Source organism: Helicoverpa armigera, chromosome 28 (assembly GCF_030705265.1).
Source record: "Helicoverpa armigera isolate CAAS_96S chromosome 28, ASM3070526v1, whole genome shotgun sequence".
In the NCBI taxonomy this organism is placed as follows: domain Eukaryota; kingdom Metazoa; phylum Arthropoda; class Insecta; order Lepidoptera; family Noctuidae; genus Helicoverpa; species Helicoverpa armigera.
In genome coordinates, this window is record NC_087147.1 from 624,082 (window position 1) to 638,171 (window position 14,090).

The following is a 14,090-nucleotide window of genomic DNA, read 5'->3' on the forward strand; positions in this document are numbered from 1 at the left end:
ATATATGGTTGACTGTATGATTTAATGCCATTTCTTGTATGTCAATCATTGTATGTTTATCTAGTTGAAATGAAAGTAATCTAAAATAAATGACTGGATTTTCTTTTATAATGGAATTACTTCAGAAAGGTTTTTGAACCTAAAAATTGCGTCCCTTTAAATTTTTGAATTGATTCCTAAGTTCTATGCCCTTTTCCAGTGTTAGTGGCCAAAAATTATAACTTGACCTATTTTCTTCCAGGCCCGCCCCCAATAGCTGCCATACCGAAATCAACCCACAGTCGCAACCCCTCAACCAGTTCAAGCAACCTTCTATTCCAAAACATAGACTCTATAGAGACCGCCTCCCAGCTCTCGCGAGAGTCCGACCGAGAGCCGAGAGTCCTGACACAAAGTCTCGACACCGGTGTCAACCAAACTAGGAACACGGAGGGCGCTATACTGAAATCTGTACTGAAAGATATGTGATTTTAATAAATACGTTTTGTAAGATTAACCCGAACGTTGATTAGTGTAAATGTTGCTTTTGAAACTTTATTTGAAGTCTAAAATATGTCATTCAAATATCTACTTTATTACTTTTAATTAAGTTTGAAAATTGCATAATAACTGTTGACATGTTACTTTCAGGCGTTGAAAATGTCATATTTTGGACTTCTTTAAAGTTTTCTCTTCAGTATAAAGGTTGAATATTTTGAGCAATAAGAATGAATGATTTTGAATTCCATACAATATACTCATTCATTTATTTATTGTTTTAATTCCGTCTAAATTCATCAATTGATAGCATTTTTATTTTAATCTGTGTAATATATTCTTTAGTTGAATATTTTGTTATTTTCAATGCTCATAAAATAAACGGATCTGTCACTAGAATCTGGCAATTTCGGAAATACGAAAAATCCGCGTTAAAAATTCATTTCAGATTCTGTTTTTGATAACTTATATATACGTCAAAGCAACTTTATTTAAGTTGTTAAATAACTGCCAATATTATTGAAAACAATATACCGTACAACACACATTTATATTAAGAAAATTAAAATAAATAATGTTTTTAGGCAGTCAGAAGTAATTCTCAAAGAATTTTCAATTTTTGCAAGGAGACATTACAATTTTTCTATAATAATTATAGTATTGTATCCTAACCCATGTTTGATTATGAATTATCAATTTCCAAAAATATCCAACAGTCAGAACTTTTAAAGTCAAAGACGCCATTTTACAAGAATTATTCCTTCTATCCCCTAATATTGAATTCCATTACTAACCAAAACCCAATGTCCAATTCTTGCTAAAATATTTTTTAGATATTTTAGGAATTGATTATTTGTGATCGTAACATGAAATCTATAGGTATTTCTCACGGTGTCACTTCATCTTCTGGCTAGCCTTTTCCCAACTATGTTGGGATCAGCTTCCAGTCTAAACGGATGCAGCTGAGTACCACTGTGCCTCAAGGAGCGACTGCCTATCTGACGCCCTCAACCCAGTTACGTGAAAGTTACAGTAGTCTCTTGCATAGTAAAAATAAAAAGATACATATGTACCTGCCGCTTCGATTATTTAAAATTGTACAATTCTGACTGTCTTTACCATTATATATTTTAATTGAATTAATAACTTCACAAACGCATTATAATAAGCATTTATGTATTTGTGTATAAAATGTTCAAACGTCATCCATTTTTTGTTTTTCATTAAATTTCAGTAGTTTTTAGTGATTGTATAGTTATTTTGGTGCCTTAAATATCTTTTAGCTGGCTGCCTCGGAAGGGAAGATGGACCTACCTTATTTCTAGTGAAGTATCTAATTTCTAACATGTTTTGGAGAATTTTGAACCGAATGTCAATGTGATAAGGATCAATTTTGCAGTTTTATTCTCTGTATAACTTTCAGACTTGTCTTAAAACAGTGTTTTGACAGTTGCCAGAAAAATAACAGATTTCTTATTAAATTGACGTAGATTTTAGAAAATTAACATCTAAAGCATTTTATGACTTCTTTGGCGTTATGAAATGACAGAAGTGTACTCGATAAATTCAATCAATCGATTTTGTCGTACGCTTTAGTTAATCACTACTTTCATCGAACTTTGACATCCCTATTTTTTGTAACTATTCGTACGATTTAATCAATTGATATTAAGACTGTTATACTTTATTTCCATCATTTTTTAATGTCGAGTAAATTTTTTTTCGATATGAAGTCTGTTTTCTATGGTTTCGTTAAAAATGGTATGTTTTCCCATCCAGTCCATCCGTCACACAGCTGATAATCTTATTAATTAAGTTGTATAGAATTGTACATTGTGTAATTATAAACGTTATTATATTATTTGTATTCAGTTCAATCCGTATTGTGATCTAAATGATTTTCAGCAAATTATTCGTATTACGTATCTACTTTATAGTTTTTAAAGTCGGATACAAAAATATTGGTAGTGATTTCAATGAAGTATTGTATTTAATTTTAATTATTGATGAAATATTAATCAATTTGTCCATTGAATTTATTTTACATGAAATATGACATTTAAAATATATCAAAAGCAATAAAAATATAGCAATATTATAATTTCTCCTGTATTTTTGTATGTGACTAATTAGCGATACAATTTGTAAATTTTAATTTGTGAATATTATTAAATACTTTAATATATAATTATCTGTTAGTCACACCGCAGTCGGTAGCTGCCAATATTGTATTCCTTACATAATGAGGTAATAAATGAATGATTGAAATATATTCTTTACGTTTTATATGCATAAACCTGAACATGGTACAAAGGAGAAATACATAAGGGAAAATATAGAGCAAGTACAAGAGAGTGCACAAAAAAGTACATAGGGAGACTATTAAGGGTTAAAATAGGGGTGATTTATAAAGGAATACTAATGGAAGTAGACAAGGAAATTGCGCAAGGGATTAAGAAGGGAGACTACATAGAGTAGTAGTAGTAGAGTATTTCTCCCCGAACGTGGGTGAAATCACATGCTACTGCTAGTTTTCATGACTAAGTCCCTCGAGCCGCTAATGACCGCTAACTCCCAGTTGACGAGTGTACTTACTGCTCGTTTGAAGGCCTGTAGAGGTGCGGTCTAGACTGCACGCTGTACTGGATAATCTTTGTTTTGGGTTACGGTACGATGGCGAGACGACTTTGTTCTATTTTGTTGTAAAATACAACACTTATGTTTATCAATAAAAGCCCATTTTGTCAGTCAACTCGGGTCTAAATGGTAAGAGTGGTTTTTTAATGTTAAAGTGTATGTTATCCCTTTCGTAAGTATCCATCCAATCACATACCTACTCAACATTGCTCTCAATATTAATAATCATTCCTACCCATAATATACCGATACCACGACAGCCGGTTTCCACGTATATTTTTGATTACTGGTGCTACTTCGAACGTCCTCTTATAGGTATGGCTACTAAAAACGTGTTACGACTATTTGTTAGAGAATTCTGACACTAGGGCTTGTTGGGTGATCTAACTCGATAAAAAGAAAAAGACTGGCTTGTTAGGGACCCACTAAAAACATCGTAAGCTCTAAAAACCCTCAACCCAAAACATTAAAGTAATTGGTATTCCGCAACACAGGTGCGGCGGTATTAATAACAGCTCTTATCTACTTAATGTACTACATGACGCTAATACTTTCCGCTAAACAATATTAATTAACCTTCATCGCCTTCATTAGATACTGCTTTTTTGTCTCGCTAATCTGGTTGAAAAATTCAGCACTGAATTTAGGTGTCACCCGCGTCTCCTGGAAAATATTAAGCATCCCAGGATAAAAAGTAGTCTATATTTAGCCTTCCTTGATCAATGGGCTTTCTAACACTGAAATAATTATTAAAATCTTTCCTCAGTTACCGATACCTGAAAGCTGGCGACATTTGATGAAATTATTAGTAGCTGGGCAGTTTGTTCCGTCGTTTCTTCTTACTAAAAAAACTCGTAAGAAATGGTGAAGGGCGGGTGTTTTTAGTACCTATTGTCTTTTGTAACATTAACCTTCAAAAAGTCCTAATTTTCAGGCTACTTTGAATAAATGAATTTTATATTTTGTTTCTTTATCGAGTTGTATCGAGCATTTCATTTAATAAGCCAGTCTAACATGACTACGACATACGTATATACGCACTGCCTACTCGGAGGTAGGGTCGGCAACCCCGCTCGCATATTACTCATTATGCTGCTGTCGGTGCTGAATCACACTAATTTATCTTGGACCTAAACGTATTTCTATAGCTGAATTACTGCTTAAGTTTACAAGTTACATAGGCCTTTAAAGCACATTAACCTTCATTAAATATGAACTTTCGTCTTTACAATATTAATGTGACAAGTGGTGTTTCACTTGGTTTGGCTTCCCGGGAGCTTTGGAGTATCTGTGGTGCAAACAAACAATAAAATCCTCGTTGTAAAGTTTAGAAAACTCTTCCTCCTTATCTTTTAGTTTTCCTTTTGTATCCACGATACGAATCCTAGATACAATAATGCAAGTCCTGGTTTGTTTAGTCCAGTTTAATTGTCATCATCAGCTTTTTTATCGTCCTACTTTAGGGCAAAGGCCTATCACACATAGATGGTGTGTTTTAGTAAAAAATAAACTCAAATTCTTGAATTTTAGTAAAAAATCTTACAATACATTAATAAAGCTGGTACGTACTAGTTGTACCTACTAACTTGCTTACTAGCTAACTACTTACTTACACCAGTAATTTACTAACAAAAAAAGCTCGAAATCCAGTGTATAAAAGTAATATATTCTAATAACGCCGTGTTCACGGTCACTGTATAAAACCTTGTGTTGAAGGATGGAACCGCTTGTAATACTGGTGAACAACTTTATTGAATGTTTCTCGTTTGGCCGTTTGGGCTTTTATGTTGACCATTTAAGAAATCGTTTTATTGTCCAACTACTTAGTTGTTTTACTAAAATTGTGAGGGAACTGCTTCGTGCACCCTAATATCGGAGTACCTACCTAGGTACATTGAGCTGGACGGACACACAGACATAAGTATAATCAAACAGACAGACAGAGTTACTTACTTTTGTATTTCTAATAAAGACAGTTTTAGGTATCTTTTGCATCATCATGTAATGTTTTGGATGAATGACAACCATTTAATTTTACAGTGGTCAGCATTAAGGTGCTTACCACAACCTTTTTTTTCTCAGTGAGGAGAAATTTTACGTAATTGAGAAAATCCTGAAACTTTCAGAACGAAACACAATCTTGCAAACAAGCATTTTTTTTTGTTTCGTTAAACAGGCGACCACTGTCACCCACAACTTCACAATATATTTTACATTTTTAAAAACTGCCTTCATCCCTGCTCACCTCCTCAAGCTTAGTGTCAACATAAACCAGAGATAAGCAAATAAACTCCCAGCTACCGCATAGCCTCGAGTCCAACATCGCCTAACAATATGCCACACATGTAATGTACGGTAAACTCTTAATTAATGAAATTATTTCAATAGCCACATGTAACAACACAAGGTTGGCTTTATTCAAATTAACTTAGCACTGTAAGTCATTACACAAAAAATAATAAAACATGTAAAACTGTTTTTTCATAATAAAATTAACAAAAATACTTTTTGACGCCATATTAGAATGAAAATAGAGTAAAAACATGTTGCCCTCATTCCATTCGGCGCCGGATAAAATCATCACACACTACGTATTTCTGAACATGACATCGTAACCTAAAATACCACCAATAACAGTAAAATCCGCTGCCGAACGCACCTTGGCGTAATTAAAAAACAAAATTATTCCACCCCATGTGATTAACGGCGCCCCCCCCGACGCCACCCCACAATCCCCCCCATTTCTTCACACAATGGTCAGTTGTAACACAACTGCCTTGCAAGACATAGCGTAGCCTTAGAAACTAAAAACAAAACAATAATAAACAACTATTTTTTAACAAAAAATTACAAAAAGATCATGCCAACAACCAATCCAGTGTTTTTAATATTCTAATATAATTTTTTTATGTGCAAAAAGTGTTGAATATGCAAAATTTTCGCATCATGGCCGAGAAACTAAAATCTAACCTTCATGTGTACTTTTTTCACAAGGAAACAATGTTCAATCTGTTATATTAATTTTATGTGTGAGTGTGTGCGTGGGTTCGAAATTCAAAAATGACAGCAACGATTTACTTTCGCGCCAGAAAATTAAAAATGGTGGCAATTTACGTTTTATATTACGTGTTCAAAATAAAATTGAAATGATGACGTTCTAAATGTGTGTTTTTGTAAAATATTAGCAAAAATGTGAACTAGTGACTTGGAATAATTGTTTTGTAATAAAAAAATACTGTTTTAGTGTGTGCTGTGTGCCCTTAAATTGGATTTAAATTAATATTAAGTAAGTATCGCTTTATGCAGTTACATTAATTATTGCAAAATAAAGATGTCGTGTATGCTATCTACGTAAAACCTGTTTTTTCAGAACTCAAGCAATATTGTAATAAGTATAGCTACCAAGCATTTCCGTGCTCCACTTTTTCAAGGGTCATATTTTATCTTTCAATCCTAAAACATAAATAAGTTCTTATTGGTCAGGTATTATTTTACCTTAACGTTTAATTTTTTATGCTTGTAATGTTACCATTTACAGAAATAGATTTTTCATCCCACCATCTCGGAAATAGTAGTTTTACCCTTTGATATCTGAGCGCAAAAGCCGCTTTTATCCTCTAGAGCGGCAAAGTGATTTGAATTTAGAACATCGTGTGCAATACTCCATGTGATCTTGATAAGACTTTTCAAACTAATACATATTAAACAAATAGAATACTGCTAAAAATAATGATTCAATTAATTAAGTAATTTTTATTATTGGTTTTACATAGATTTTTAACCTCGTTTTATTTTTAAACTGAGTTTTCAAATAAATGAACTTTAATAGGTACATCTTTTTAATTTGCCATGTGTGACGTGCGCGCCATTTTCTTTTTTTAAGTTTAGAAATTTCCTCGATGAGGTGGGATGAAAAGTTACGTGTTGCACTCGAGTGCAAAGATTTTTCACCTTGTGCTCTTTTGATTCCCTCACTATCGCTCAGGATTCTAATTAAGTAAGTATCGTTTTATGAATCCTTATAAGAATCCTTCGCTTGCTCGGTCATCAAAATTGAGCCCGCGGTTAAAAAGCAACTTTGCACTCTTGTATAACAAATAACTATTATTTCCTTAAAACACTCGAAAAAAAACCTTGAATTTTGCTACTGACCACAAAAATGTACATACCACGAGGATTGCACTATTTATCCGATTAAATTTATGGCACATAACACCTCTTCCTTTTCCTAGGTTTTTGAAGTCCGTTTTCTTTACCAACAACTCCGTGAAGTTTTTAATATTTAAGTCATGAAAAGTCCTTATCTAATAAATACCATGAAAGGTATGGTAATTAGCCAACAAGCTTTCACCCATATACCGCATAAGCTACTCTACTAGAGATAAAAACTTCCCAGTCTATCTAACACAGAAAGATTTTTTTCAAATCAGTTCAGTAGTTCCTGATATTCGCAAGTTTAAATAAACAAACTTTTCAGCTTTATGACATTAAATAAAGAAGCTTACATGTTTTTTATCAACGTAGAATTTTTTGTTTTTCAGTAACTAGCGTATTTGTTGTAAATACAGGCGAATCCGCGAAAACGGCTAGTTTTCCATTAAATTACTTACACGATGTTCACATAACCTTGTAGGACTTGCAATTGACTAAAAGTCTAGACTTTAGTCCAAGCTCAAGGCGAAAACTTAACAGCTAGCCAATTCGTTTTACAAATTAATTTGAGTAACTAGCTATTTACTGTGGGTTTTCTCGCGATATAAAATAACTACTTGACGTTCCTAAGTTCAAAGAAATTCCCTCTGTCATGATACTAGATTTTATATGAATCTTTTCAGCCGTTTTATCGAGAAACTGTAACCAACATACCATTGGCTTTTTCAATATAAATATGTGTTGTATATGTGTAATTACTAGTACATTATTCTCGTTGTTTCACCACAGGCCGAAAGATAAATAGCTCGCTTACATATACCTACATAGAAAAAGTGATTATAATATCCTAATTTATCTATAGATTCAGAAGTCACCTCGTGAAGCGATAGACGCCACACACACACAGTTACTTCGCAGTTATAATATTAGTAGATTAACAAAAATAAAGAATTAATTAAACCTTTATTAAAAACACTAGAAACATGTATGTATAGATAATTTATATTCGCATTTTAACAACCTAACCTTGATCGTAAATAATCTTGCCACGCGTCGTAGCAAGTTCGTAGCCATTTTGCTACGAGATCCTTTGAACATGTTTTAGGTACAAAATGAAAGACATGTTTTCGTAAGTTTTTCCTTATAATCAATGTATTATTTTTATTATGAAGAAATAGACAAAATGTTATATTTTTACCCCTACAACATAATATATGTTAAATAATTACAGTTTTTTTATTGATGATTAAAATTTTTGCTCGTAGTGGGATAAAATATAGCCTATGTTACTCGGGAAGAGTGTAACTTTCCAACAGTGATAGAATTATTCAAGTCGGCTCAGAAGTTTCGGAGCTTTAAGGAAAAAAACAAACAAAAATATTAACTAGTTAATCTTTATCTATTATTTTGGTGAGAATATAAATGAAAATTTGCTTCATAAAGAAAAAGGATAGGGAAATAAACTATTATTTTACTTTATTAATGAATGCAAGTAAGGTGTGAAGTAAATAAGTAATTAGCTGTAGGCTGCAGTGCAGTTTGTCAATGTTACAGACGACCTTGCTCACTTGCTTGTGTCTAAAAACTTTTTACGCGATTGTGCACTTGTGTACTTAATTTAACTCAATCGTCTTTCTAACGCTTTTCTAAGATTATATTTAATATCTACAGTAAAGTGGTGCTTAATATTCCTTCTTCAAATTGTGCTGCTATCTTTACTAATATTATAGGCTTGATGTAGGTGAATATTTTTGTTTGTTTTCGATAAGTTGTACATGTAGTAAGTGAGCAATAGTGGAATTTATTTACCTCGATGACAGATAGGTATAGAAGATGACGTATAGAAGAATTACTATAGGCGATAAACTTATTGACAAAAAGTCTTACAACCTGTCTTACCAAGGGGGGTTAAGAAGGTCAGATAGGCAGACGCTCTATGTGCCACGCAGATCAGCTGAGCTGCTCAGCTGCATCCAGTTAGTCTGGAAGCTAACCCCAACATTGAAAACGGCTAGATAGGTGATGTGGCATGTGATATCTGCGAAAGATTGATAGATATATAGTTAGTAGGATCTGTAAGGATATATAGTTAGTAGGTGATATAAGGTGCAGTTTGCTGTAATTCACGAAACTGAAGGTCACGGCAGATGCGTCTGTAACACGTGTAAATGCACGCATGCGCAATGAACTAGCCAATGCACCGGCTAGTGTCATGTGCCTTTTGTTGTAAAATTACATTTACTTGCCGTTATTTAATGCCATAAAAACAAATAAGTAGCTCTGTAATGTTTACATACTAAAGGATTAAATACTAGGGGTATTTAATGCTGTTTTTTCATTCTGCTTTCACGTTAAAACTACGAACCAAATGCAAATGGCTTAAGAAAGAACATATGCTGTAATATACTCTGTGGGCATTTTCAATTACATTTAGTTGCCATAAAAACAAATAAGACTGATTGTTTATCTCTGGATTGGCATTTAATGCTTATTTATGCGAAAGTAACTAATGTGTGTCGCTCTTTCACGTCGAAACAATGAAATAAGTATTTGGTACACAGATATCTTAAGATTTTTAAGAGCCTAAGAATGGATTTTGAAATTGAGTTTTTTAAATTTTTATATGGGTGCCAAAAGGCTAGTAGATCTTACATATATGTAGAAATAATAAATGATTCTCATATCTGTTATACCTACATAAGTAGCAGTATCTATCCGGCTTGATATTCGACAAGTCATCCCCATCGACGCGCCGACAGGCTTGTCCTACATGCGAGCTGCCCTATCTGTTACACTATTAATCATAGCTATGATATACTTTAGCCAAATTTAATTATAATACGGAAAATATTGTTGGAGTTAGTATTTTAGGGGCACAATACAAGACCAGCGATGATTTTATAACTTACTAGATTACTTTTGCAGTTTTTGTAAAACCAACTGATTGGCTTTAGTTTAACAGTCAATCAAAGAACCTATTTAGTCTTGCATAGTTACTTAATTAATAAAGTTTGTTAAATTTACAAAAATAATAAAGGGGGAAATATTAGTCTGAGCTTAGAATAGCCTGTTAGTCCAAAAAAAAACCATCTTTACAATTATTAATGTAAAAATGCATTTAAATTACTTGTTTACACGCAGAGCCTAAGCCCCACTGAGGCTGCACACTTAATGTAGCAAAATTTGTTGATAATTTGATAGGATTTCTCTGGGACGAAACATGTCTTGCTAAGGAGTTTCTTCCGCCAGTTCTCACCATCAATAACAAAGACATTTTAGGTCAAAAAGTCCAAGACTCTTAGACTAATCTGAAAAAGAATAATCTAATTTTGAGTACAGCCGCCACTTGACTATACACTATACAGGCGCTATTAAAAGCTAACAAGAAAATATTCATACAGTTAGGAACGAACGTTTCATGTTTGACCTAAAAGTTTTTTGGTGCATCATAAAAGTAATTAGGCATATATTTTATGTTAATTAAATGCAGTCATATAGCATTCAACCGTCGCGGCGAATGAAATATTTCGCTGTAATCATGGCAAATTATACGCTAAATATAAAATTTTCAAGCTGAAAAAATCCCATCTTTCATGTTATAATTTTTAATCAACAACTGACCATCAGGCGATGCAGTTTTTCATTTTAACTTTAGCAATATTTTTTGGTTTTATTCCAAAGAAGTAATAGTCTGACAACCAGTTTTACCAAGATCCCTTGCCCGGTAGCTAAGTTGGTTGAGGAGATCAGATAGGCAGTCGCTCCTTGTAAAACACTGTTACTCAGCTGCATAAGGTTAGACTGGAAGCCTACCCCAACATGTTGGGAAAAGGCTAGGCAAGTGGTTACGTACAGAGTAACGACAGACCTTATATGTCTGAAATATGCGGTGGTGATGCAGTTGGTAAGCTATAGTTAGTCTTTGAACTATTTTTCATTTCCCACCAAACTCTTGTAAGATATAAGCTCATTCACAGACCCCAGCGAGAAATCCATCTCAGCAAAATAGTCATTGCATCTTTATAGACTAAAACATCCCTTTAACCCTTCAAAAGCTAACCCCGAAGAGCTCCTAAGAATGTTACGATTCTTCAACCCTCTACCAGTAAAACAATAAGTTTGTAAAGTGGTCGAGTAGGGCTAAACAATAAGTGTATATTAGTGGTCTCTCACAGTAGTACTGAGTCAGCTCTCGACTCCGTGAGTCACTGAACTTGATAGCGCCGCGTCATGTGTAGCGTCCACAGAGAACGTTAGTCAGTTTACGTGAATTATTTTTTTAGATTTAAGATTACTAGGAATTATTGCATACAACATTATTATGAGTAGAATTGCTTTAAAAGAATTTGAATTGCTTGATTTACCTATCTACTCAAAATTCATATTTCATGATCATAATTGATTAGGTTAACATTAACAATACCAGCAGGTTCAGGGATTTTTACCGAAAATGCTCTAAGCTCATAATAGGCGTCTTAACATTACATAAGACACAATGGTAAGTACATATTGAAATAATTGTTCTGGAAACTTAGATAGTATTAGTTAGATAGAAATTGAATTATTTTAGTAACAAGAATTTATTTCATTCATTAACATCTCTGCCTCAGAAACATATTATGAAATTGAGAAACAATCTACTAAACACTGTTCTTAACATTACATTTATTTCATACGCGTTCATACTTTCATACCTCGTAAGTCAGGGTCGGTATATTGACTTTAACTAAAGCAACAAAAATATTTACAATATCCTTGTGAAACCCTTGAACTTGTTATAGAAAGAAACTAAATATATTGATGAGGTTAGCAAAATATAATACATGGAGTTCGTTGTTATTATTGTTAACCAGCTCCTGCCAGAGGTTTTACCCACGTCCCAAGGGAACTACTACCCGCACCCGGATAAAAGTAACCTATGTGTTATTCATTCTGATATCAAGCTATATCACAGCCAGCTAAGTTTCATCAAAATACAACCAGTAGTTTTTGCGTGAAAGAGGAACAAACATCCGTAGATACAAACTTTCGCATTTTATAATATTAAGTCGATTTGAACTAGAATCAAACTTATTTATATTTTTGACGTCCATAAGTGCTTGTAAAGGCCTAAATGAAATAAAATCATTTGACTTTGACTTTGAAAGAATACAGTGATGGATGAGTCATGCTATATTACTTTGTAGTAGTAATTCTTTAGGTTTTTAGGTGACAAGGTGACATAAGACATAGTGACATTGAATGTTATAGAAAAAATCTAGGTTTAGTAATCATTTTAATTGTCTACACGCGAAAAACTATTCTTTACGACATGTTGAAAACACATTGAATTCCAGTAATAATAAAAACATAAAAAAAATCTTTATTTTCTTTATATCCTTTACAAGCTTTGGCAGTTTTTTTTCATTTACCAAAAGGATTTTCCAAAGTCATGTATTATTTGCAAAACATAGGCATAAAAACTGCAGACGATATAGACGCACAAATATGATTTAGATTAAAACATTTAAATATAATATAGATAATTAACAAATAATAATTCATTACAATAAATCATTATACATTATACATTTTTATACTCGTCAAGATGTCGAAAATCTTTTACCCTCTTAATAACCATACATTTTCTCCGATTTTAACATGGATTAATAAATTCTGAACTTGTTAAATAAATAAGGAGGATTCCATACAATTTTCTCTGCTACCTCTACTACATTCAGTCCAGTTCGGATCGATAACACGTGCACTGTATCGGTACTACTGCACTCGACAAACATTCGCTCACCACTAGCCGGTAACCAATCAAATGTCAGCTTTACCGGGAATAACCACTCGATTCCTGCTAACACTGACTCGATTGGTTATATCGATTAGGGGGCATTTAATTAGATTTTTACGTGATATGAATATTTTTATAGGAGAATCTGAAAAAAATATTGTAATAATCTGGGATTGTGTAAATGTGACCAAATGCGATGTTATTGTAAATCTATAGGTATTAATAGGTACTATAAAGCTGAAGATTGTTTGGCTTGTTGGCTTGAACGTGCTAATCTCAAGCACCACTGGACCGATTTGTAAAATTCTTTCACTGTTAGGTAGATAGGCTATGTATCGAGGAGACAGGTTGTAACTGAAGGTTGAGGAAGCGGGAGACATATTTGGTCCGTGTAGGTACACAAAGTGCCTAAAATGTAGTGTATATGTAGACTATACTATCTGCCTATCTAGGCAACGTGTCCTGCAAAATGAGACCAACAATGGGCAACTTGTATGGACGTTGGGGCCAAATCTAAAGAAAATACAGCTCTAAAGTACTTTTCTAAAAATACAACTATTTCAAATATTCAGGACTCGTATCTGTTAAGAAATGCAAAAAATGATGCCATAATCATGATGTGTACCTACGTTGACAGTTTATGGTGGGCACATGGTGCATACGCAACAGTCAGAGTATGTACCTGAGAGAAAAACCTGAAGATGAGTGTATTGAATTAGAGCGATTGATGCAAACGTCCAAGAAGCTTAATTAGGTAGGTATATGATAGCACTATTCTCTAGATATGCTCTCTAGGCTCTTGGCCATTAATGCAATTAAACTACTACCGGCACAATCAGTAGCGGCGTAAGGGGGGGGCGGAGGGGGCGGTCCGCCCCGGGTGCCACATCTCGGGGGGTGCCATCTTGGTCGGCACATATCTGCACGACCAGGATGGCGCGGGCAGAAGAGACAAGTCACTAAGGGTGCCATTCTAATCTGCGAAGCCTAGGTTCACTACCATTTACTGCGCGATATTCACATTTTAAACAAAACTACAACAGTG

The 14,090-nt window shown here is 33.7% G+C and overlaps 2 protein-coding genes across 5 annotated transcripts in view; both read left to right on the forward strand.

Moving 5' to 3' along the window:
* The window catches only part of LOC110382429 (thyroid receptor-interacting protein 11), a 48,242-nt gene extending 45,493 nt beyond the window's left edge, over positions 1 to 2,749 (forward strand). For all 4 annotated transcript variants that reach the window (XM_064042461.1, XM_064042462.1, XM_064042463.1 and 1 more), the window contains one exon: positions 242 to 2,749. In XM_064042461.1, the coding sequence (XP_063898531.1) occupies positions 242 to 468 (227 nt within the window). In that variant the 3' untranslated portion in view covers positions 469 to 2,749. The remainder of the gene's footprint in view (positions 1 to 241) is intronic.
* Positions 2,750 to 5,888: 3,139 nt separating this feature from the next.
* Positions 5,889 to 14,090, forward strand: part of LOC110383199 (protein stum) — a 61,298-nt gene continuing 53,096 nt past the window's right edge. Inside the window, exon 1 of the mRNA XM_049851703.2 lies at positions 5,889 to 6,400. The gene's annotated coding sequence lies outside the window, so the exon portion shown is untranslated. The remainder of the gene's footprint in view (positions 6,401 to 14,090) is intronic.